This window comes from Lithobates pipiens, unplaced genomic scaffold, assembly GCF_037356315.1.
Source record: "Lithobates pipiens isolate NorthernLeopardFrog02 unplaced genomic scaffold, aLitPip1_a1.2 Scaffold_1, whole genome shotgun sequence".
NCBI classification, from domain to species: domain Eukaryota; kingdom Metazoa; phylum Chordata; class Amphibia; order Anura; family Ranidae; genus Lithobates; species Lithobates pipiens.
This window is the reverse complement of record NW_027507685.1, coordinates 234244580-234271009: the sequence shown is the minus strand read 5'-3', so window position 1 is coordinate 234271009 and position 26430 is coordinate 234244580. Positions and strand designations below refer to the sequence as shown.

The window sequence follows — 26430 nt, the reverse complement described above, 5'->3', positions numbered from 1 at the left end:
ATACCATCCCCCCCCATCATCTCATACCATCCCCCCCATCATCTCATACCATCCCCCCCCATCATCTCATACCATCCCCCCCATCATCTCATACCATCCCCCCCATCATCTCATACCATCCCCCCCATCATCTCATACCACCCCCCCCCCCATCATCTCATACCATCCCCCCCATCATCTCATACCATCCCCCCCATCATCTCATACCATCCCCCCCATCATCTCATACCACCCCCCCCCCATCATCTCATACCACCCCCCCCATCATCTCATACCATCCCCCCCATCATCTCATACCATCCCCCCATCATCTCATACCATCCCCCCATCATCTCATACCATCCCCCCATCATTTCATACCATCCCCCCATCATCTCATACCATCCCCCCCAACATCTCATACCATTCCCCCATCATCTCATACCATCCCCCCATCATCTCATACCATCCCCCCCATCATCTCATATCATCCCCCCCATCATCTCATACCATCCCCCCCATCATCTCATACCACCCCCCATCATCTCATATCATCCCCCCATCATCTCATACCATCCCCCCCATCATCCTCTGTACAGTGATAGGATCCTCCAAACAACACTGGCCACTTACCTCTGTACATTAACAGGATCCTCCACACAGCACAGCTCCAACTGCTGGGGAACTACAAATCCCATCCCTGCCCCACACTCAATGAGGGAAGAAAGTCACCAGGGAGATGGCAATGCCTGCTGGGACTTGTAGTTCTACTGCAGCTGGAGATCTGTTGTTCTCCTATCACTGATATAAAGGAAATGTCTGCTGTCACTGGGATTCCTGTCTGCTGGGATCTGTTTATGTAATAACTGTCCTGTGCAGCTGACGGGTTTTACTAGAACCAGGACCTGTTATCCCGGATCACATCCATCACTATTCATAGGGAGATCTGTATTGTAGAAGGAGCAGAAAATACATTGGAGGACACTTCATCTGAATGGTCAGACTTCATGGAAACCTCAACTCAGGGGAATATGGCGGCTGCCATTGCTGACCTCCTGAGCATACCATCTGCCTGGCTGTCACTGGGCTCAGTGCTTTCCAAGTCCCTGACCTGGAAGAAGCATGCAGCAAGTAAAGTGAGACTTTCTACTTTCTGCAAACTTATTCTGGGTCAGTGATTTATATAATATGAGCTCCATTGGATCAGCATGAAAGCCAGGCAATCAGCATTTTCTAAAGTAAATCACACAGAATAGACAGCAGTCTGAGAGGTAAACCGCAGCGCTCCATCCTGAGTGCAGTAGGGGGCGGTGCGGTGCACAATTCGGTGCATCACACAACATCCCTTTTTTCATCACTGAACTTTATTTGAAGTGGACAAATGTACACCTCATTCATGTCACTGTTCAGCAGCTTGTGATGTGATCCTGTACAGTGACATGCGATCCTCTACGGGGACATGCAATCCTCTACGGGGACATGCGATCCTCTACGGGGACATGCGATCCTGTACAGCGACATGCGATCCTGTACAGTGCACTGTAATAAAATACAGCATGCCTGCATTTTATCACAGCCCACTGAAGCAAAGCTTTAGGGTGCATTACAGTGTGAATGAGGTTCACAGGTAACAATTGTGGTGTGTGTCATTTTACAATGCAGAAAAACGCAAATCACTGCACTGTGTGAGTCTAAAGATCAGAAATGCCGACATGTTTCTTATTGTAAATATCAGATATTGAAGCCTTAGGCTCGGGTCACACCGATGCAGTTTACTTTTGATCTCTGCAGTGCTTTTGTGGTGTGTTTTACATTTTTGCACAAACGTTTTTAAAGCATTTTTCACGTTTTCATGTTTCAAGTTTCAAGTTTTTTTTATTGCGTTTTGCATTCTTTATGCTTTTTATTGAGCAGATAAAAAAAAATACGCACTACACGCGTTTCTGATGCTTCTCAAATTAAGTCCACTGAACTAAAAATGCACAATTTTGCATTTAAAAAAAGTCCTTGACCCTTTTCAAAAATGTGGTGACTGAAAAACGCACAGATGTGATCGTGTCCCATAGGAATCCATGTTATATGGACTGTAGGGCGTTTCTGGAAAGAAGTACTAAAGAACACAGAGGTGTGACCCAGGCCTAGAGCCGGCCATAGACATGGGATGATCGTCACCCGATCGTTCTGTTAGTTGTCAGATTAATAAGCTCAATTGATCTAATAGGACGATTGTGTTCCCATAATAAGAATTCCATTCAATGGGGTCCATGAGAACTGCATTGATCCCAATAATCCCGGCAATGATCCTCACTGCGATTAGTAATTCATAGGATTGATCCCGGGATCACACTGAGCTGCGGGAATGAAAAGGGGCGGGTTCAGCGATTTCATTCCGCATGTCAGTCCGATGATTTCAGCGACATCTCTGCGTTTTCTTGCACAGATGTCTATTGAAATCACACCTAAAATCGCCAAATCTAGCACAGAAACTACTTTTGGGAATCGGTGCAGCACTGATTCGGAGGGTGCCATTGCCGGAAATAGCTGCCGATTTGGCATGCGATTTGACATATCAATGTGAACCAGGGCTGAAGAGCATCTAATTAAATAATCTCTGAGATGTCTGCTGTCCATCTGTCTACCTTCTCTTCATAGATCCGAATCTTCCATCCATATCATCCGGGGGGGGGACAAGGAGGGGGCAGGGCCCGGGGAAGCTCTATTATAGGGCCCCATTCACATCTGAATTACTGGCAGAGTCGTACAATTCTGCTACACTGGAAAATCGAACAAAAATGTGCAACATGCGTTTGGGAGCCATTATTCTTAATGACACTCAAAAAATTGGGCATTTTGTCACATGAAATATGCTCCAAAAAAGATACAGAAGATACTTTGTCAGAACACAATAGCTCAGCGGGGGAGATCGCTGTACTAACATTAGACTGTTAGTACAGGATCTCCTCCTCAGCTCTTGAGGGTTTTTTTCATTTAGCCCACTGGGTTTAACAAGAAAACTGATAGTGTGTTCTTGGCTTTATACTCGATGTGAGTGATATCTCACTAATTATGCTGATTTATAAAGATAGTGCAAACTCTAGCTAAGTCTGGGTTCACACTATGAAACCGCACAGGAATCACCTATGAATCGCAATTCCTGTGCAATTCAAATGCGATTCAGTGCAGTGCGATTTGAGTCGATTCATTTTGAATAGGCTGAAAATTGCACTACATCGCATACAAGTAGGGCATGTACTACTTCTGGAAGCGCAATGCAACCGGATCGCATAGTAGTTTTATACCGTGTGATCTGATGCAGACAAATGCACTGCGTTTGTGACCTGCGTTTGCGGTGTCATTATCATAGCACTGACACCCGCTGCAGATCACAAGGGCAGTGCAATCTGAACTCAGTGCGGGAAACGCAAACGGATTGCTGTTTTCTGAGCCACGTTCAGGTGTGAAGTCACAAGCCGATTGGCTGAACTTAGGGTCGCAAGCCGATTGGCTGATCATCAAGTCGCAAGCCGATTGGCTGAACATCAAGTCGCAAGCCGATTTGCTGAACTTCAAGTGGCACGCCGATTGGCTGAACTTCAAGTCGCGCGCCGATTGGCTGAACTTCAAGTCGCGCACCGATTGGCTGAACTTCAAGTCGCAAGCCGATTGGCTGAACTTCAAGTCGCAAGCCGATTGGCTGAACTTCAAGTCGCAAGCTGATTGGCCGAACATCAAGTCGCAAGCCGATTGGCCGAACATCAAGTCGCAAGCCGTTTGGCTGAACGTCAAGTCGCAAGCGATTGGCTGATCATGTCGCAAGCCGATTGGCTGAACTTCAAGTCACAAGCCGATTGGCTGAACTTCAAGTCACAAGCCGATTGGCTGAACTTCAAGTCGGAAGCCGATTGGCCGAACAAGTCGGAAGCCGATTGGCCGAACAAGTCGGAAGCCGATTGGCCGCACATCAAGTCGCAAGCCCATTCGCCAAACATCAAGTCGCAAGCCCATTGGCTGATCAAGTTCCAAACATATATTTTTTTTTAGCAAAGACCTTCAGAATACAATGGCGGTCGTTGCAACTTTGTATCTCGTGCGGTATTTGCGCATCAATTTTTCAAACAAGCTTTCTTTTTTAAACAGTTTTGTGCTAAAAAAACAAACAAAAAAACAGTAAAGTTAGCCCATTTTTTTCGCATAATGTGAAAGATGAAGTTATGCCGAGTAAATAGATACCTAACACGTCACGTCGCAAGCCGATTGGCCGGAACTTCAAGTCACAAGCCGATTGGCCGGAACTTCAACTTGCAAGCCGATTGGCCGAACATCAAGTCGCAAGCCGATTGGCTGAACATCAAGTCCCCAAACATATATGTTTTTTTAGCAAAGACCCTAGAGAATACAATGACGGTCGTTGCAACTTTGTATCTCATGTGGTATTTGCGCATCAATTTTTAAAACAAGTTTTTTTTAAAACAGTTTTGTGCTAAAAAAACTAACAAAAAACAGTAAAGTTAGCCCATTTTTTCCGCATAATGTGAAAGATGAAGTTATGCCGAGTAAATAGATACCGAACATGTCACGTCGCAAGCCGATTGGCCGAATGTCAAGTCGCAAGCTGATTGGCCGAAACTTCAAGCCGCAAGCCGATTGGCCAAAACATCAAGCCGCAAGCCGATTGGCCGAAACTTCAAGCCGCAAGGCGATTGGCCAAAACTTCAAGCTGCAAGACGATTGCCTAAAACTTCGCTGCAATCCGATTGGCCGGAACTTCAAGCCGCAAGCCGATTGGCCGAAACGTCAAGTCGCAAGCCGATTGGCCGAAACAAGTCGCAAGCCGATTGGCCGAAAATTCAAGTCGCAAGCCGATTGGCAAAAAACAAGTCGCAAGCCGATTGGCCGAACAAGCCGCAAGCCGATTGGACAAAACTTCAAGCCGCAAGACGATTGCCCAAACTTCATGCCGCAATCCGATTGGCCGAAACGTGAAGTCGCAAGCCGATTGGCCGAAACTTCAAGTCGCAAGCCGATTGGCCGAAACTTCAAGTCGCAAGCCGATTGGCCGAAACTTCAAGTCGCAAGCCGATTGGCCGAAACTTCAAGTCGCAAGCCGATTGGCCAAAACTTCAAGTCGCAAGCCGATTGGCCGAAACTTCAAGCCGCAAGCCGATTGGCCGAAACTTCAAGCCGCAAGCCGATTGGCCGAAACTTCAAGCCGCAAGCCGATTGGCCGAAACATCAAGCCGCAAGCCAATTGGCCGAACTTCAAGCCGCAAGCCGATTGGCCGAACTTCAAGTCGCAAGCCGATTGGCCAAAACATCAAGCCGCAAGCCGATTGGCCAAAACTTCAAGCCGCAAGCCGATTGGCCGAAACTTCAAATCGCAAGCCGATTGGCCGAAACATCAAGCCGCAAGCCGATTGGCCGAAACATCAAGCCGCAAGCCGATTGGCCAAAACATCAAGCCGCAAGCCGATTGGCCAAAACATCAAGCCGCAAGCCGATTGGCCAAAACTTCAAGCCGCAAGCCGATTGGCCGAAACTTCAAGTCGCAAGCCGATTGGCCGAAACTTCAAGTCGCAAGCCGATTGGCCGAAACTTCAAGTCGCAAGCCGATTGGCCGAAACTTCAAGCCGCAAGCCGATTGGCCGAAACATCAAGTCGCAAGCCGATTGGCCGAAACTTCAAGCCGCAAGACGATTGGCCAAAACTTCAAGGCACAAGACGATTGCCCGAAACTTCAAGTCGCAATCCGATTGGCCGAAACGTCAAGTCGCAAGCCGATTGGCCAAAACTTCAAGTCGCAAGCCGATTGGCCGAAACTTCAAGCCGATTGGCCGAAACTTCAAGCCGCAATCCGATTGGCCGAAACGTCAAGTCGCAAGCCGATTGGCCGGAACTTCAAGTCGCAAGCCGATTGGCCGAACATCAAGTCGCAAGCCGATTGGCTGAACATCAAGTCCCCAAACATATATGTTTTTTTTAGCAAAGACCCTAGAGAATACAATGACGGTCGTTGCAACTTTGTATCTCATGTGGTATTTGCGCATCAATTTTTAAAACAAGTTTTTTTTAAAACAGTTTTGTGCTAAAAAAACTAACAAAAAACAGTAAAGTTAGCCCATTTTTTCCGCATAACGTGAAAGATGAAGTTATGCCGAGTAAATAGATACCGAACATGTCACGCCGCAAGCCGATTGGCCGAATGTCAAGTCGCAAGCTGATTGGCCGAAACTTCAAGTCGCAAGCCGATTGGTCGTAACATCAAGTCGCAAGCCGATTGGCCGAAACTTCAAGTCGCAAGCCGATTGGCCGAAACTTCAAGTCGCAAGCCGATTGGCCGAAACTTCAAGTCGCAAGCCGATTGGCCGAATCTTCAAGTCGCAAGCCGATTGGCCGAACAAGTCGCAAACCCATTGGTTGAATATCAAGTCGCAAGCCCATTGGCTGATCAAGTTGCAAGCCCATTGGCTGATCATCAAGTCGCCAAACATATGTGTTTTTAGCAAAGACCCTAGAGAATACAATGGCGGTCGTTGCAACTTTGTATCTCGTGCGGTATTTGCGCATCAATTTTTCAAACAAGTTTTCTTTTTTAAACAGTTTTGTGCTAAAAAAATAACAAAAAAACAGTAAAGTTAGCCCATTTTTTTCGCATAATGTGAAAGATGACGTTATGCCGAGTAAATAGATACCTAACATGTCAGGTCGCAAGCTGATTGGCCGAACAAGCCGCAAGCCGATTGGACAAAACATCAAGCCGCAAGCCGATTGGCCGAAACATCAAGCCGCAAGCCGATTGACCGAAACTTCAAGCCGCAAGCCGATTGGCCAAAACTTCAAGCCGCAAGCCGATTGGCCGAAACATCAAGTCGCAAGCCGAATGGCCGAAACTTCAAGTCGCAAGCCGATTGGCCGAAACTTCAAGTCGCAAGCCGATTGGCCGAAACTTCAAGCCGCAAGCCGATTTGCCGAACTTCAAGTCGCATGCCGATTGGCCGAACTTCAAGTCGCAAGGCGATTGGCCGAACTTCAAGTCGCAAGCCGATTGGCCGAAACATCAAGCCGCAAGCCGATTGGCCGAAACTTCAAGCCACAAGCCGATTGGCCAAAACTTCAAGCGGCAAGACGATTGGCCGAAACGTCAAGCCGCAAGCCGATTGGCCGAAACGTCAAGCCGCAAGCCGATTGGCCGAAACTTCAAGTCGCAAGCCGATTGGCCGAAACTTCAAGCCGCAAGCCGATTGGCCGAACCTCAAGTCGCAAGCCGATTGGCCGAACTTCAAGTTGCAAGCCGATTGGCCGAACTTCAAGTCGCAAGCCGATTGGCCGAAACATCAAGCCGCAAGCCGATTGGCCGAAACTTCAAGCCGCAAGCCGATTGGCCAAAACTTCAAGCCGCAAGACGATTGCCCAAAACTTCGCCGCAATCCGATTGGCCGAAACGTCAAGTCGCAAGCCGATTGGCCGAAACTTCAAGCCGCAAGCCGATTGGCCGAAACTTCAAGCCGCAAGCCAATTTGCCGAACTTCAAGTCACAAGGCGATTGGCCAAACTTCAAGTCGCAAGCCGATTGGCCGAAACATCAAGTCGCAAGCCGATTGGCCGAAACTTCAAGCCGCAAGCCGTTTGGCCGAACTTCAAGCCGCAAGCCGATTGGCCGAAACATCAAGCCGCAAGCCGATTCGCCGAAACTTCAAGCCGCAAGACGATTGGCCAAAACTTCAAGGCGCAAGACGATTGCCCGAAACTTCAAGTCGCAATCCGATTGGCCGAAACGTCAAGTCGCAAGCCGATTGGCCGAAACTTCAAGCCGCAAGCCGATTGGCCGAACTTCAAGCCGCAAGGCGATTGGCCGAAACTTCAAGCCGCAAGCCGATTTGCCGAACTTCAAGTCGCAAGGCGATTGGCCGAACTTCAAGTCACAAGGCGATTGGCCAAACTTCAAGTCGCAAGCCGATTGGCCGAAACATCAAGTCGCAAGCCGATTGGCCGAAACTTCAAGCCGCAAGCCGTTTGGCCGAACTTCAAGCCGCAAGCCGATTGGCCGAAACATCAAGCCGCAAGCCGATTCGCCGAAACTTCAAGCCGCAAGACGATTGGCCAAAACTTCAAGGCGCAATCCGATTGGCCGAAACGTCAAGTCGCAAGCCGATTGGCCGAAACTTCAAGCCGCAAGCCGATTGGCCGAAACTTCAAGCCGCAAGCCGATTGGCCGAAACTTCAAGCCGCAAGCCGATTGGCCGAAACTTCAAGCCGCAAGCCGATTGGCCGAACTTCAAGCCGCAAGGCGATTGGCCGAAACTTCAACCCGCAAGGCGATTGGCCGAACTTCAAGTCGCAAGCCGATTGGCCGAACTTCAAGTCGCAAGCCGATTGGCCGAAACATCAAGCCGCAAGCCGATTGGCCGAAACATCAAGTCGCAAGCCAAAACTTTAAGCCGCAAGCCGATTGGTCAAAACTTCAAGCCGCAATCCGATTGGCTGAAACATCAAGTCGCAAGCCGATTGGCCGAAACATCAAGTCGCAAGCCGATTGGCCGAAACATCAAGTCGCAAGCCGATTGGCCGAAACTTCAAGTCGCAAGCCGATTGGCCGAAACTTCAAGTCGCAAGCCGATTGGCCGAAGAATACAATGACGGTCGTTGCAACTTTGTATCTCATGTGGTATTTGCGCATCAATTTTTAAAACAAGTTTTTTTTTAAAACAGTTTTGTGCTAAAAAAAACTAACAAAAAACAGTAAAGTTAGCCCATTTTTTCCGCATAATGTGAAAGATGAAGTTATGCCGAGTAAATAGATACCGAACATGTCACGTCGCAAGCCGATTGGCCGAAACTTCAAGTCGCAAGCCGATTGGTCGTAACATCAAGTCGCAAGCCGATTGGCCGAAACTTCAAGTCGCAAGCCGATTGGCCGAAACTTCAAGTCGCAAGCCGATTGGCCGAACAAGTCACAAACCCATTGGTTGAATATCAAGTCGCAAGCCCATTGGCTGATCAAGTTGCAAGACCATTGGCTGATCATCAAGTCGCCAAACATATGTGTTTTTAGCAAAGACCCTAGAGAATACAATGGCAGTCGTTGCAACTTTGTATCTCGTGCGGTATTTGCGCATCAATTTTTCAAACAAGTTTTCTTTTTTAAACAGTTTTGTGCTAAAAAATAACTTCAAGCCGCAAGGCGATTGGCCCGAAACTTCAACCCGCAAGCCGATTGGCCGAACTTCAAGTCGCAAGCCGATTGGCCGAAACATCAAGCCGCAAGCCGATTGGCCGAAACATCAAGTCGCAAGCCAAAACTTTAAGCCGCAAGCCGATTGGTCAAAACTTCAAGCCGCAATCCGATTGGCTGAAACATCAAGTCGCAAGCCGATTGGCCGAAACATCAAGTCGCAAGCCGATTGGCCGAAACATCAAGTCACAAGCCGATTGGCCGAAACTTCAAGTCGCAAGCCGATCGGCCGAAACTTCAAGTCGCAAGCCGATTGGCCGAAACTTCAAGCCGCAAGCCGATTGGCCAAAACTTCAAGCCGCAAGCTGATTGGCCGAACAAGTCGCAAGCCCATTGGCCGAACATCAAGTCGCAAGCCCATTGGCTGAATATCAAGTCGCAAGCCCATTGGCTGATCATCAAGTCGCCAAACATGTTTTTTTAGCAAAGACCCTAGAGAATACAATGGTGGTCATTGCAAATTTGTATCTCGTGCGGTATTTGCGCATTAATTTTTCAAACAAGTTTTCTTTTTTAAACTGTTTTGTGCTAAAAAAACAAACAAAAAAAAGTAAAGTTAGCCTATTTTATTCGCATAATGTGAAAGATGAAATTATGCCGAGTAAATAGATACCTAACATGTCACGTCGCAAGCCGATTGGCCAAAACATCAAGTCGCAAGCCGATTGGCCGGAACTTCAAGCCACAAGCCGATTGGCAGAAACTTCAAGCCGCAAGCCGATTGGCCGAAACGTCAAGTCGCAAGCCGATTGGCCGAAACAAGTCGCAAGCCGATTGGCCGAAAATTCAAGTCGCAAGCAGACTGGCAGAAACTTCAAGTCGCAAGCCGATTGGCCGAAACTTCAAGTCGCAAGCCGATTGGCTAAACAACTCGCAAGCCGATTGGCCGAACAACTCGCAAGCCGATTGGCCGAACATCAAGTCGCAACCCCATTGGCCAAACATCAAGTCGCAAGCCCATTGGCTGATCAAGTCGCCAAACATATATTTTTTTAGCAAAGACCTTCAGAATACAATGGCGGTCGTTGCAAATTTGTATCTCGTGTGGTATTTTTGCATCAATTTTTCAAACAAGCTTTCTTTTTTAAACAGCCCATTTTTTTCGCATAATGTGAAAGATGAAGTTATGCCGAGTAAATAGATACCTAACACGTGACGTCGCAAGCCGATTGGCCGGAATTTCAAGTCGCAAGCCGATTGGCCGAAACTTCAAGTCGCAAGCCGATTGGCCGAAACTTCAAGTCGCAAGCCCATTGGCCGAATCTTCAAGTCGCAAGCCGATTGGCCGAACAAGTCGCAAACCCATTGGTTGAATATCAAGTCGCAAGCCCATTGGCTGAATATCAAGTCGCAAGCCCATTGGCTGATCATCAAGTCGCCAAACATATGTGTTTTTAGCAAAGACCCTAGAGAATACAATGGCGGTCGTTGCAACTTTGTATCTCGTGCGGTATTTGCGCATCAATTTTTCAAACAAGTTTTCTTTTTTAAACAGTTTTTTGCTAAAAAATAACAAAAAAACAGTAAAGTTAGCCCATTTTTTTCGCATAATGTGAAAGATGACGTTATGCCGAGTAAATAGATACCTAACATGTCAGGTCGCAAGCTGATTGGCCGAACAAGCCGCAAGCCGATTGGACAAAACATCAAGCCGCAAGCCGATTGGCCGAAACATCAAGCCGCAAGCCGATTGGCCGAAACTTCAAGCCGCAAGCCGATTGGCCGAAACTTCAAGCCGCAAGCCAATTGGCCGAACTTCAAGTCGCAAGCCGATTGGCCGAACTTCAAGTCGCAAGCCGATTGGCCGAAACATCAAGCCGCAAGCCGATTGGCCAAAACTTCAAGCCGCAAGCCGATTGGCCAAAACTTCAAGCCGCAAGCCGATTGGCTAAACTTCAAGCCGCAAGCCGATTGGCCGAAACTTCAAGTCGCAAGCCGATTGGCCGAAACTTCAAGTCGCAAGCCGATTGGCCGAAACTTCAAGCCGCAAGCCGATTTGCCGAACTTCAAGTCGCAAGGCGATTGGCCGAACTTCAAGTCGCAAGGCGATTGGCCAAACTTCAAGTCGCAAGGCGATTGGCCAAACTTCAAGTCGCAAGCCAATTGGCCGAAACTTCAAGCCGCAAGCCGTTTGGCCGAACTTCAAGCCGCAAGCCGATTGGCCAAAACATCAAGCCGATTCGCTGAAACTTCAAGCCGCAAGACGATTGGCCAAAACTTCAAGGCGCAAGACGATTGCCCGAAACTTCAAGTCGCAATCCGATTGGCCGAAACGTCAAGTCGCAAGCCGATTGGCCGAAACTTCAAGCCGCAAGCCGATTGGCCGAAACTTCAAGCCGCAAGCTGATTGGCCGAAACTTCAAGCCGCAAGCCGATTGGCCGAAACTTCAAGCCGCAAGCCGATTGGCCGAAACTTCAAGCCGCAAGCCGATTGGCCGAAAACGTCAAGTCGCAAGCCGATTGGCCGAAACAAGTCACAAGCCGATTGGCCGAAAATTCAAGTCGCAAGCAGACTGGCCGAAACTTCAAGTCGCAAGCCGATTGGCCGAAACTTCAAGTCGCAAGCCGATTGGCAAAAAACAAGTCGCAAGCCGATTGGCCGAACAACTCGCAAGCCGATTGGCCGAACAACTCGCAAGCCGATTGGCCGAACAACTCGCAAGCCGATTGGCCGAACAACTCGCAAGCCGATTGGCCGAACATCAAGTCGCAACCCCACTGGCCAAACATCAAGTCGCAAGCCCATTGGCTGATCAAGTCGCCAAACATATATTTTTTTTAGCAAAGACCTTCAGAATACAATGGCGGTCGTTGCAAATTTGTATCTCGTGTGGTATTTTTGCATCAATTTTTCAAACAAGCTTTCTTTTTTAAACAGCCCATTTTTTTCGCATAATGTGAAAGATGAAGTTATGCCGAGTAAATAGATACCTAACACGTGACGTCGCAAGCCGATTGGCCGGAATTTCAAGTTGCAAGCCGATTGGCCGAACTTCAAGTCGCAAGCCGATTGGCCGAAACATCAAGCCGCAAGCCGATTGGCCAAAACTTCAAGCCGCAAGCCGATTGGCCAAAACTTCAAGCCGCAATCCGATTGGCCGAAACGTCAAGTCGCAAGCCGATTGGCCGAACTTCAAGTCGCAAGCCGATTGGCCGAAACATGAAGCCGCAAGCCGATTGGCCGAAACATGAAGCCGCAAGCCGATTGGCCGAAACATGAAGCCGCAAGCCGATTGGCCGAAACATGAAGCCGCAAGCCGATTGGCCGAAACTTCAAGCCGCAAGCCGATTGGCCGAAACTTCAAGCCGCAAGCCGATTGGCCGAAACATCAAGTCGCAAGCCGATTGGCCGAAACTTCAAGTCGCAAGCCGATTGGCTGAAACTTCAAGTCGCAAGCCGATTGGCCGAAACTTCAAGCCGCAAGCCGATTGGCCGAAACATCAAGCCGCAAGCCGATTGGCCGAAACTTCAAGCCGCAAGCCGATTGGCCAAAACTTCAAGCCGCAAGACGATTGCCCAAAACTTCGCCGCAATCCGATTGGGCGAAACGTCAAGTCGCAAGCCGATTGGCCGAAACGTCAAGTCGCAAGCCAATTGGCCGAAACTTCAAGCCGCAAGCCGATTGGCCAAAACTTCAAGCCGCAAGCCGATTGGCCGAAACTTCAAGCTGCAAGCCGATTGGCCGAACTTCAAGTCGCAAGCCGATTGGCCAAAACATCAAGCCGATTGGCCGAAACTTCAAGCCGCAAGCTGATTGGCCGAACAAGTCGCAAGCCCATTGGCCGAACATCAAGTCGCAAGCCCATTGGCCAAACATCAAGTCGCAAGCCCATTGGCTGATCAAGTCGCCAAACATATGTTTTTTTAGCAAAGACCGTCAGAATACAATGGCGGTCGTTGCAAATTTGTATCTCATGTGGTATTTGCGCATCAATTTTTCAAACAAGCTTTCTTTTTTAAACAGCCCATTTTTTTCGCATAATGTGAAAGATGAAGTTATGCCGAGTAAATAGATACCTAACAGGTGACGTCGCAAGCCGATTGGCCAGAACTTCAAGTCGCAAGCCGATTGGCCGAAACTTCAAGCCGATTGGCCGAAACTTCAAGCCGATTGGCCGAAACTTCAAGCCGATTGGCCGAACTTCAAGCCGCAAGCCGATTGGCCGAACTTCAAGTCGCAAGCCGATTGGCCGAAACATCAAGCCGCAAGCCGATTGGCCAAAACTTCAAGCCGCAAGCCGATTGGTCGAAACTTCAAGTCGCAAGCTTATTGGCCGAACAAGTCGCAAGCCCATTGGCCGAACATCAAGTCGCAAGCCCATTGGCTGAATATCAAGTCGCAAGCCCATTGGCTGATCATCAAGTCGCCAAACATATGTTTTTTTAGCAAAAACCCTAGAGAATACAAATTTGCAATGACCACCATTGTATCTCGTGCGGTATTTGCACATTAATTTTTCAAACAAGTTTTCTTTTTTAAACTGTTTTGTGCTAAAAAAAACAAACAAAAAAAAGTAAAGTTAGCCTATTTTTTCGCATAATGTGAAAGATGAAGTTATGCCGAGTAAATAGATACCTAACATGTCACGTCGCAAGCCGATTGGCCAAAACATCAAGTCCCAAGCCGATTGGCCGAAACTTCAAGCCGCAAGCCGATTGGCCGAAACGTCAAGTTGCAAGCCGATTGGCCAAAACTTCAGTCGCAAGCCGATTGGCAAAAAACAAGTCGTAAGCCGATTGGCCGAACAAGTCGCAAGCCGATTGGCCGAACAAGTCGCAAGCCGATTGGCCGAACAAGTCGCAAGCCGATTGGCCGAACAAGTCGCAAGCCGATTGGCCGAACATCAACTCGCAAGCCCATTGGCTGATCAAGTCGCCAAACATATATTTTTTTTAGCAAAGACCTTCAGAATACAATGGCGGTCGTTGCAAATTTGTATCTCATGTGGTATTTGCGCATCAATTTTTCAAACAAGCTTTCTTTCTTAAACAGCCCATTTTTTTCGCATAATGTGAAAGATGAAGTTATGCCGAGTAAATAGATACCTAACATGTCACGTCGCAAGCCAATTGGCCGAACAAGCCGATTGGCCGAAGTCGCAAGCCGATTGGCCGAAACATCAAGTCGCAAGCCGATTGGCCGAAACGTCAAGTCGCAAGCCGATTGGCCGAAACGTCGTCGCAAGCCGATTGGCCGAAACTTCAAGTCGCAAGCTGATTGGCCGAAACTTCAAGCCCCAAGCCGATTGGCTGAAACTTCAAGTCGCAGGCGAGGCGAGGCCGCTCCACAGGAGTGTGCCCCAGGCAAGGCTGCTCCACCAGAGGGCGCCCCACACGGGCCACTCCACCAGAGTGTGACTTCTACATAGAGAAACCAAAATATCATTTTGGCTTTACACTTCCTCCAGGGCATGAAGATGATAATCAACCAAGACGAAGCCACTTCTACATAAAAAAATAAAACGTTGTGTTCGCTTTATGCTTCCTCCAGAGCATGAAACTAATATGACGAAAAAGTGGCGCTCGCTGTCAGAAAGATAAAAAGAAAGAAATTCAAAGACCACGAAGATTGGGGGGGAAAGAGGGGGCAGATGTTGAACATGTTATACCCTAAATATGGATGTTCAGAAAGGTGAACTTATCCCTTAAAGTTCTGCTTTTTCAGAATATCTAATATACTTTAGTGTTCATGAACTGGGTATTGGCTCACTTAAACTGTATTAAACCCCAAAACAAAAAATGTAATATATTGCAGCTTACCAATCATTAGATGCTGTAGCTGCAATCATTTTTTGATAGGCTTTTCTCCCTTTGTTTTAACCTAGTGATCTGGCCAGTAACACACTTCCTGTATTAGAGCACCCCTACTCTGGATGAAGGAGCACAGGGGGGCACATTTGGACAGCTGCACTGTCAATCCTGGGAAGGGGAGTGTTAGATGGACTAGGAGATTTAGATACACTAACCATTTGAAGCCAAACTCCTGCTAATACATTAGAAGATGATTAGCCCAGTTTAAGGTGACGCAGGCCACAGGAGGTTCGAGGATGGGATTGTTGTTGTTTTTCTGGAATAATAAAGCTTCACTTGCATTGGATTTTATGCTGTGCCACCGGCTTATTTGTTTTGAATATACAAAGAGATGTTTTAGATCCTTGTAAATTTTTAAAAGCTGTGCTCCACTTTAACCAATTGCAGACCACCCACCATACATACACTATCTCACAAAAGTGAGTACACCCCTCACATTTTTGTAAATATTTTATTATATCTTTTCATGTGACAAACTTGAAAAAAAATCACACTTTACTACAGTGTAAATTTAGGGTCCCCTCAAAATAACTCAGCACACAGCCATTAATGTCTAAACCGCTGGCAACAAAAGTGAGTACACCCCTAAGTGAAAATGTCCAAAATTGGGCCCAATTAGTCATTTTCAATCCCCGGTGTCTTGTGACTCGTTAATGTTACAAGGTCTCAGGTGTGAATGGGGAGCAGGTGTGTTAAATCTGGTGTTATCGCTCTCACTCTCTCATACGGTCACTGGAAGTTGAACATGGCACCTCATGGCAAAGAACTCTCCGAGGGTATGAAAAAAAGAATTGTTGCTCTACATAAAGATTGCGCAGGGTGGCCAAGACCATACAGCGGTTTAACAGGACAGGTTCCACTCAGAACAGGCCTCACCGTGGTCGACCAAATAAGTTGAGTGCATGCGCTCAGCATCATATCCAGGGGTTGTCTTTGGGAAATAGACGTACGAGTGCTGCCAGCATTGCTGCAGAGGTTGAAGGGTGGAGGCTCAGCCTGTCAGTGCTCAGACCATACACATCACACTACATCAAATTGGTCTGCATGGCTGTCGTCTCGGAAGCCTCTTCTAAAGATGATGCACAAGAAAGCCTGCAGTTTTCAGAAGACAAGCAGACTAAAGCCCTGTACACACGAGCGGACTTTTCAACATTCAAAGTCTGACGGAATGATTCCAGCAGACTATTCGATCGTGTGTGGGCTGCAACGGACTTTTGATTCGCAAAAGTCTGACAGACTTTAGAAATGGAACATGCTTCAAATTTTTCCGCCAGAACTCTGCCGGACCCAGTTCCTACCGAAAAATTCGCTCGTGTGTATGCTATTCCGACGGACTAAAACCGACGCGAGGGCAGCTATTGGCTACTGGCTATGAACTTCCTTATTCGAGTCCAGTCGTACGTCATCACGTTCGAATCCGTCGGAGTTTGGTGTGATTGTGTGTGGCCAAGTCCGCTCATTCGAAAAGTTCGTCAGAACTCTGTCGGAACTCCGTCAGAACTCCATCGAAAGTCTGTCAGACTTAATCCCTCGAAAAGTCCGCTCGTGTGTACTCGGCATAAGGAAATGCATTACTAGAACCATGTCCTGTGGTCTGACGAGACCTTATTTGGTTCAGATGGTGTCAAGCGTGTGTCATGGCAACCAAACGAGGAGTACACAGACAAGTGTGTCTTGCCTACAGTCAAGCATGGTGGTGGGAGTGTCATGGTCTGGGGCTGCCTGAGTGCTTCTGCAACTGGGGAGCTACAGATCATTGAGGGAACCATGAATGCCAACATGTACTGTGACATACTGAATCAGAGCATGATCCCCTCCCTTCAGAGAATGGGCCACAAGGCAGTATTCCAACATGATAATGGCCCCAAACACACCTCCAAGATGACCACTGCCTTGCTAAAGAAGCTGAGGGTAAAGGTGATGGACTGGCCAAGCATGTCTCCAGACCTAAACCCTATGGAGCATATGTGGGGCATCATCAAATGGAAGGTGAAGGTCTCTAACATCCCCCAGCTCTGTGATGTCATCATGGAGGAGTGGAAGAGGACTGCAGTGACAACCTGTGAAGCTCTGGTGACCTCCGTGCCCAAGAGGGTTAAGGCAGTGCTGGAAAATAATGGTGGCCACACAAAATATTGACACTTTGGGCCAAATTGGACATTTTTACTTAAGGTTGTACTCAATTTTGTTGCCAGCGGTTTAGACATTAATGGCTGTGTGTTGAGGTATTTTGAGGGGACAGCAAATTTACACTGTTATACAAGCTGTACACTCACTACTTTACATTGTAGACAAGTGTCATTTCTTCAGTGTTGTCACATGAAAAGAAAGAAGAATAAAATATTTTCAGAAATGTGAGGGGTGTACTCACTTTTGTGAGATATTATATACTGTGTCAGGCGGCCGTTCTGTGCCAGATCATGTACCTAGGAGCCCAGCGGCGTGGACCAGGGACGTGATGACCACTGGCACCTGTAGATTAGACATTACACAGGCAGAACATCAGTCTGCAAATGTAAACAAGGCATGTCGCTGTTCTGTCAGGGAAGGGAAGGCATTGATAGCGTCCAAAAAAACACATAGGTGATTAAATGCCACTAAAAGAAAGCTCTATTTGTGGGAAAAAAATGACATCAATTTTATTTGGGTGCAGCGTCACACAATCGCGCAATTGTCAGTTAAAATAATGCAGGGCCGCGTCGCAAAAAAAAAGGTCACGGTCATGAAGGGAGGTAAATCTTACAGAGGGCAATATTTTTTTTTGTTTATATATATATATATATATATATATATATATATATATATATATACACACACTACATTGCTTGATGGAGATGGATGGTGAACAGAATTGGGTGGAGAGAGCCGAGCTCAATCATTCTAAAATCTCTCAACACAACAAGAACCTTTCATAGACCAGTCAGCGCTCCTCCACTATGAATAGATGTGGGCTTCACATTCTGAAACTGAAGGCTCTTTGCTTTGTTGGCAAATTTTGGACAATTTACACTTGTAATATTGCAGAGCAATTTCACTCAGTCATTTCCAAATCATAGATAATGGCCCAAAATACAGAATGTGTAAAATAGACGGAATGATTGCAAGCTCCAACTAATAGTTTTATGAAACAAGAATTTGAATTTACACATTGGACTCACAGGAACTAATTAACACCATTTTTACCAGTTACAGCAAAGATCTCATAGGAGTTATTGACTAACCATCCTCTAAACGTCCTATATTAATTGCAAACGGAATAGTCAGAGCCCATTGAGATAACCGCCATTCCCTTTGAGAAAAATTCCTAAAACTATTTTTTTCAGTTAACCCTTCACAACTCTTTAAACAAATGTCAGTGGAGACCAAATGCATACATTTTAATACTTTAAGGCTGGTTGCACACGGGAGTAAAAAAAAAAAGGTTTTACTGAGATACATTGTGGTCTATGGGACAATGCACACAGTAAAGATCAGCAATACAGCGTTGAGTACAGAGCAGTAAAACAAAAATAAAATGTTACATTTGAGTGCAGTAATATACTCGTGTGTTTACTCATTCCATGTTTTTTATTTTTTTTTATATTTTTTTATTTGAGTATAAATTGTTTTCAATCAAAATGTATCATTAAGGGTTTCTGATGTAGAAAAGACAGGGCTTAAAGTGATTGTAAATGATCTCCTTGTAAAACAACTCATTCACTTGAAAATAGAAATGAAAGGCAAAACATTTGTGTGTAGATATAAAAAATACATTATACAGTGCCTTGAAAAAGTATTCACACCCCTTGACATTTTCCACATTTTGTCAGGTTACAACCAAAAACGTAAATGTATTTTATTGGGATTTTATGTGATCGACCAACACAAAGTGGCACATGATTGGGAAGTGGAAGGAAAATGATAAATGGTTTTCAATTTTTTTTACAAATAAATATGTGAAAAGTGTGGGTGCAATTGTATAGCGCCCCCCTGAGTCAATACTTTGTAGAACCCCCTTTCGCTGCAATTACAGCTGCAAATCTTTTTGGGGGTGACTCTACCCGCTTTGCACATCTAAAAGAGTGACATTTTTGCCCATTCTTCTTTGCAAAATAGCTCAAGCTCTGTCAGATTGGATGTTGAACGTCCGTGAATAGCAATTTTCAAGTCTTTTACAGATTCTCAATTGGATTTAGGTCTGGACTTTGACTGGGCCATTCTAACCTATGAATATGCTTTGAACTAACGCATTCCATTGTAGCTCTGGCTGTATGTTTTGGGTGAACCTCCACCCCAGTCTTAAGTCTTTTGCAGATTCTAATGCCGCATACAAACAAGTGGAATATCCATCAGAAAAAGTCAGACGGAAGCTTTTCATTGTATATTCCGATCGTGTGTATGCCTCATCTGACCTTTTTTTCCCGAAAATTCTGATGGACCTAGAAATAGAACATGTTTTAAATATTTCCGACGGAACCAACTCCTATCTGGAAAAACGGCGCATGCTCTGAAGCAAGTACGAGACGGAGGCTATTGGCTACTGTACTTCCTTTTACTAGTCCCATCATACGCATTCTTGACGATCGGACTTTGGGGTGATCTTGTGTAGACAAGACAGTTTAAGTGCAACTCCGTCAGATAAACCTTCAGAGTTTATTCCGACGGGAAAATCGGTCGTATGTACGCAGCATAACAGGTTTTCTTCTAAGATTGCCCTGTAATCCATCTTCCCATCAAATCTGACCAGCTCCCTGTCCCTGTTGAAGATAAGCATCCCCACATGATGCTGCCACCACCATGTTCCACGGTGGGGGTGATGTATTCAAGGCCCTCTGAGGGCTTCACAGAACAGCTGTATTTATACTGAGATGAAATTACACACAAGTGGACTCAATTTACTAATGTAGCACTGACCCCGGAAGGAGCTGCTGAGTTTTTTTGGGCCTGTACTCTGCTATTAAACCCCCACTGAATTTGCTCAATCCCCTTGACACAGCTATGGTGCGATGTGGGTGTGAAGCGAATAACCCCACAATCTGCAGTATAACCACAATATACCTTTGTTATTACCTGGGTATCACCTGCTGTAAAGGGAACAACACTCCACACCAATGTTACTTAAAGAAGAACATATGTTTACTGAAACCAGTGTAACTTTCTGAGAAAGAGTCCACAGGGGAATCTCCCTGATGTTTTAAAACGGCGGATTTTGAAGCGCCGACAACACCAGGTTCAAATCCCATGGGGGTAATGGTGGCCACACCAGAGGGACTACGTGTCGTACCCCCTGAACGAAGGTACTCATTAAGGCATCACGAGTGTGATGCCAGGGGTCATTGAAAAAAAAGACAGCCAAAGCTGAAATTTGCCATTGATGGTGCTTAATGCCAATCTCTTGCTGGAGAAACAGCAGGATCCTGGATATGGAAAAGGAGCGTGGATGCCATCCTTTCTCCTCACACATGGAGATGTAGGCTTTCCAGGTACGATGCTATTTCTTCCGAGAAGAAGATTTCCGAGCCCTCAACATAGTTGGAATCACCAAGTCCGACAGACCCCGGTTCCTCAACACCTGGCTCTTAATAGCCATGCCGTTAAAGCCAGCGATGGTAAAGCCAGCGATGGTAAAGCAGGATGAAAGATTTGACCTTAAGATAGAAGGTCCTTTCGCAACGGCAGTCGTCAGGGAACATCTGCCACCAGACGCACCAGGGCCGCTGAGGCCAATCTGGGGCAACCAGGATTAGTGGAATCCCCTCGGCTTCCCCTCTGCGAAGCAGACGTGACAACAGTTTTAGTGGAGGTAAGGCGTAGATCAGCTGGTACTGATCCCACGGAGCCACCAGCGCATCTGACGCATCTGCCCACGGATCTCTTGTCCTGGACACGAATCTTGGCACCTTCAGATTGAGACGGGAGGCCAATAGATCCACATCTGGTGTGTCCCACTTCAGGCACAGCAGCCTGAATATCTCCGGATGCAAAGCCCATTCTCCTGGGTCCAGCATCTGTCGACTCAGATAGTCCGCCTGCCAATTTTCTACCCCTGGGATGTAAATGGCCGACAGGGCCAGTAAGTGCCGCTCTGCCCACCAAAGTATGTGAGCGACCTCCCGAGCAGCGGCTGAGCTTCTGGTTCCCCCTTGGTGATTTATATATGCCACAGCCGTGGCGTTGTCCGACGGGATCCTGATCGGACGCCCTTGAAGACTCATCGACCATGTGTGGAGGCACAGCTTGATCACTCTCAATTCGAGCAGATTGATCGACAACTCAGATTCCTCCATCGACCAGAGTCCCTGAGCCGACTGAATCCCCATCACTCTACCCCAGCCGGATAGACTGGCGTCCGTAGTGATCACCGTCCATTTCAGAGAAAGGAACGATTTTCCGGACTGAATCACCGGGGACCTCAACCACCAGATCAGAGAGTCCCTGACTGGCTGGCTCACCTGGATCTGTTGATCCAGGGACAACTGAGATTTGTCCCATTTCAACAAGATCTCCTTCTGCAGTACTCTGGTGTGGAACTGGGCATAAGGTACTGCCTCGAAGGAGGCTACCATGAGTCCCAGTACTCACATGAAAAAGCGGAGTAACGACCACTTGTGGTACAACAGTAGTTTGACCACAGATCTGAGAGTCTGCAATTTGTCTGAAGGGAGAAAAACTCTCGCTTCCCTGGAGTCCAATAGCAAACCAACCTAGGTACTCCAGACGCTGGATCGGCACAATCACCGACTTCTTTAGGTTCAACAGCCACCCAAATTCTTGAAAGGTCTGCATGGTGATCACCACATCCTCCTCTAATTCTGAGGCAGAAGGTGCTCTCAGGAGGAGATCGTCCAGGTAGCCCGCGATCGCGATCCCGCGTTGTTGCAGCAATGCCAATACTGGAGCCAGCACTTTGGTAAAGACTCAGGGGGGCTGATGCCAGGCCAAAGGGAAGAGCCACAAATTGGTAATGGGCTTCCCTGACTGCCAAACGTAGACATTTTTGATGCCGAAGGCATATGGGTATGTGCAGGTACGCATCCTGGATGTCTAAGGATGCCAGGGAGTCCCCTTGATGGAGTGCAGAGACTACTGAGCGATCTGATTCCATTCTGAACCTCTGCACTGTTACAAAGTGATTGAGGGCTTTCAAGTCCAAGATTGGACGTATCCCTTCCTTCTTGGGAACCACAAACAGATTTGAGTAGAATCCCTGGAAGCGCTCCGATTCCGGAACTGGTACAATCACCCCCTGATTCAGCAATTCCTTTACCGCCCCAACAGGGCCTCCAGCGAACCGGGGATATGGATATGCTGGAGGGGAAGGCCAAGATAGAAACTATCTTGTAGCCTGTGGTTTTTATCTTTTGTGCTATAAACTAAAAAGAAGTGTCAATTTTGAAAAAAAACACATTATTTTTTGCTATAGTAAATATCCCCCAAAATGATATAAAAAAAACTTGTTTTTCCTCAGTTTAGACCGATACGTATTTTTCTACATATTTTTGATAAAAAATAAATTCAAAATAAGCGTTTATTGATTGGTTTGCGCAAAAGTTATAGCGTCTACAAAATAGGGGATAGTTTTATGGTATTTTTAATAAAAAAATCTTTATTAGTAATGGCGGCGATCAGCGACAATTTTGGCATGATTTTGGGACCATTCACATTTATACAGCGATCAGTGCGATTAAAATTGCATTGATTACTGTGTAAATGTGACTGGCAGTGAAGGGGATAACACTAGGTGGCGCTGTAGGAGTTAAGTGTGTCCTGGGGAGTGTTTGTAACTATAGGGGGGATGGGCTAGCTGCAACACATCACTTTTCATAACGCCCGATCACAGGGAGCTATGATCAGTGACACTGTCACTAGGCAGAACTGGGAGATGCTTGCTTACATTAGCATCACCCCGTTCTTCCTCTCCGTGAGACAATCGCGGGTCTCCCCACGGATATCGAGTCCAAGGGAACCGCGACCCGACACACAAAGCTCCCGGCCGGTGGCGCACACGCAGGCAAACTTAAAGGGATGTATAGGTACGCCCATTTGCCCAGCCGTACCATTCTGCCGACGTACATCGCTGTGCGCCGGTTGGGAACCGGTTAAACTGACGCAGTGCCGTATCGCAAAAAATGGCCTGGTAAGCAGCCAAATCTTCCAGTCTGTAAGTGGTTAATGTGGGAGTAATTTTTACCTATAGGCAAGCCTTATTATAAACTTACCTATTAGGTACTGTAAATATATCTCCTAAATGTGAACTGTTTAGGAGATATTACATTTAGATGCAGCTGGTGATGTCTCCAGCACATGCTCTCTGTAGTAATGGCATAACCGTGCCGTTTTTTCAGAGCCACGCCATAAACAGCAACTCCCGAGTACATGCATCATCGCCGGCTCGGCCATTCATATAGCAGAAGCCCGTGAACCCGGAAAAAAGACCAGGTGAAGATGGAAGCGCGTTCAGCGGTGACACGCACCTCTGGAGGGCTTTGTTTTCAAGTAAGTCCTGAATAATGTGCTAGTAAGCGATGCATACTAGCACATTAGGACTTAAAGCGGTTCTAAAGGCCTTTTATCTTAATGCATTCTGTGTGCAGCAGTCCCCCTAATATTTACCTGAGCCCCATCTCGATCCAGCGATGACGCACGAGAGACTAGGCTGTCTGGGACGCTCTTGCCACTCAAAGTTGCGTCGCTTTTGCTTTACCATTCGTACACACGTGCGTTTCCAAACGCATTGGCAACTTGCAAGAAATTGCACACTTCGCCGTGCATTTTTAAAACGGACAGCAATGTGCGTCACCTTTGCCTTACCATCCAGGCTGCATTCTCATTTGCGCATTTCCAAACCCACAGCAGCCTGCACAGAAGTTGCGTGCTTTGCCTTGAGTTTTGAAAAGCGCAAAGCGAAGCGCATCATGCTTGCAATACCATTTGTTTGCATCTGCACATTTCTGAACGCATGACAACTCGCAATTAAAATGAATGCTTTGGCATTCGTTTCAAAAACACGTGGCAACCCGCACCAAAAAACACGCACTTTGCCTTACATTTCAAAAACACGTAGCAATGCGTGTCACGCTTGTGTTACCATTAATTTGCTTCTGTCTGTTTATAATCGCATGGCAACCCACATGGCAATGTGAGTCACACTTGCAGTACCATTTAGGATGCGTTCTCATCTGCGCATTTCAAAACACGTGACAACCCGCACAGAAAACACGTGACAACCCGCACAGAAAACACGTGACAACCCGCACAGAAAACACGTGACAACCCGCACAGAAAACACGTGACAACCCGCACAGAAAACAAGTGACAACCCGCACAGAAAACATGTGACAACCCGCACAGAAAACACGTGACAACCCGCACAGAAAACATGTGACAACCCGCACAGAAAACAAGTGACAACCCGCACAGAAAAAACACGTGATAACCCGCACAGAAAAAACACGTGACAACCCGCACAGAAAAAACACGTGATAACCCGCACAGAAAAAACACGTGACAACCCGCACAGAAAAAACACGTGACAACCCGCACAGAAAAAACACGTGACAACCCGCACAGAAAAAACACGTGACAACCCGCACAGAAAAAACACGTGACAACCCGCACAGAAAACACGTGACAACCCGCACAGAAAAAACACGTGACAACCCGCACAGAAAACACGTGACAACCCGCATAGAAAACATGTTACCATTAGTTTGCATCTGCGTGTTTCAAAGCGCACGGCAACCAGCAAGAAAATGCATGCTTTGCAGTGCGCTTCACATGTGTTGCACTTGTGTTACGATTTGTTTGCATCTGCGTGTTTACGAGTGTCGGGTGGAGTGACACTTGTTGGACATTTCTAGGATTGGATTGTTATGTATTGTATGGTGTGTAGATCGCACACATTGTATGGTGTATTATATACACTCAGTGTTGGACTTTCTCCTATCAGGTGTCAGTGGGTGTGGTTTCTCAGAGAGGTGGGAGGAGTGTGTGATGATGTAGGAGGTGCTGTGTATACAGATAGAATGTATAGAGAGTATACAGAGGATGTATATAATACAATGTATATATATATTGTGCGCTCACCTCTCCTCTCCAGATCTCCTCTCCCGTACTCTATGGATCTCTTCAGGTATGGAATACAGAGATTCTCCAGATAATTCTTCTCTCTCTCCCCCCATCTCTCCTCCGGACTGTTCCATCTCTGTGTGGAGATCTGAGCCTCATTCATGGTCGGGATAAAGATCCCTCTCTTTCCCATCATATCCGAACTGGAAATACCCCTCAGTGGTGCCGTCATCTCTCAGCTCACAGCCGGACATCACCTGGAAGGAATGGATCCCTGCAGAGAGAAGAGGAAGATGTGACCTGGGATCAGAGGAAGTGATGTGTGTAATATGTGATCACATGACATATATAGTGTGTATAGTACAGACACTGAGCATCACTCTGTATATTTCTACACTCACCACCCCCTAAACATCTGTAGAGCGGGGAGAACTAGAAGTCCCAGCAATCCCCCCTCAGGCACATCCTGAGGAGCAGAGGAAGAGGGATCCGCCATCCTGCTCCCCCCTACCGCTGTGTACAATCACCCCGGGGTGGAGCGCTAATCCGCCTGAGGAAACCGGGTCACATGACTGAAAGAACCAATAGGAATGGGGAGAAAACACATCATGGGAGAAATCTGTACAACTAGGAGAGCGCTGAGAAGCTGCTGATCACTGATTGGACGCTCAGAGCTGTCAATCACCCCTACATCCAATGAAAGGTCTTCATCCAACTTATTAGCTAATGTTTCCCATCAAACACCAAGTCTGTCAGAGAGACGAGGAACGTTCCATCTTATAGGGGGGGTGGGGGGGATGAATTCATTATACAACACTGATCGTGCTGATCACCGACGGACACCGACCAGGAAAGGTCATACCAAGTGTATACTGTCAGTGCACACAGCGTTCAGGGAGAGTTCAGGAAATACAAACTTCATTCCAATCCTACAGAGAACACTGAGGACTTTATATAGAAATGAGAAGAGGAGAGGAGAGGAGTGTACATTGTGTGTTATCAGAGGTCATCTCATACCATCCCCCCATCATCTCATACCATCCCCCCATCATCTCATACCATCCCCCCATCATCTCATACCATCCCCCCATCATCTCATACCATCCCCCCCATCATCTCATACCATCCCCCCATCATCTCATACCACCCCCCATCATCTCATACCATCCCCCCATCATCTCATACCACCCCCATCATCTCATACCATCCCCCATCATCTCATACCATCCCCCCATCATCTCATACCATCCCCCCATCATCTCATTCCATCCTCCTATCATCTCATACCACCCCCCATCATCTCATACCATCCCCCCCATCAATCTCATACCATCCCCCCATCATCTCATACCATCCCCCCATC

The 26430-nt window shown here is 47.0% G+C and overlaps 1 protein-coding gene across 1 annotated transcript in view; it reads right to left on the bottom strand.

Annotated features, from left to right (window-relative positions):
• Positions 1–25348, bottom strand: part of LOC143984962 (major histocompatibility complex class I-related protein 1-like) — a 50194-nt gene extending 24846 nt beyond the window's left edge. Inside the window, exon 1 of the mRNA XM_077484681.1 lies at positions 25086–25348. Coding sequence (XP_077340807.1) covers positions 25086–25299 — 214 coding nt within the window. The 5' untranslated portion in view covers positions 25300–25348. The remainder of the gene's footprint in view (positions 1–25085) is intronic.
• Between the last annotated feature and the right edge of the window lie 1082 nt (positions 25349–26430).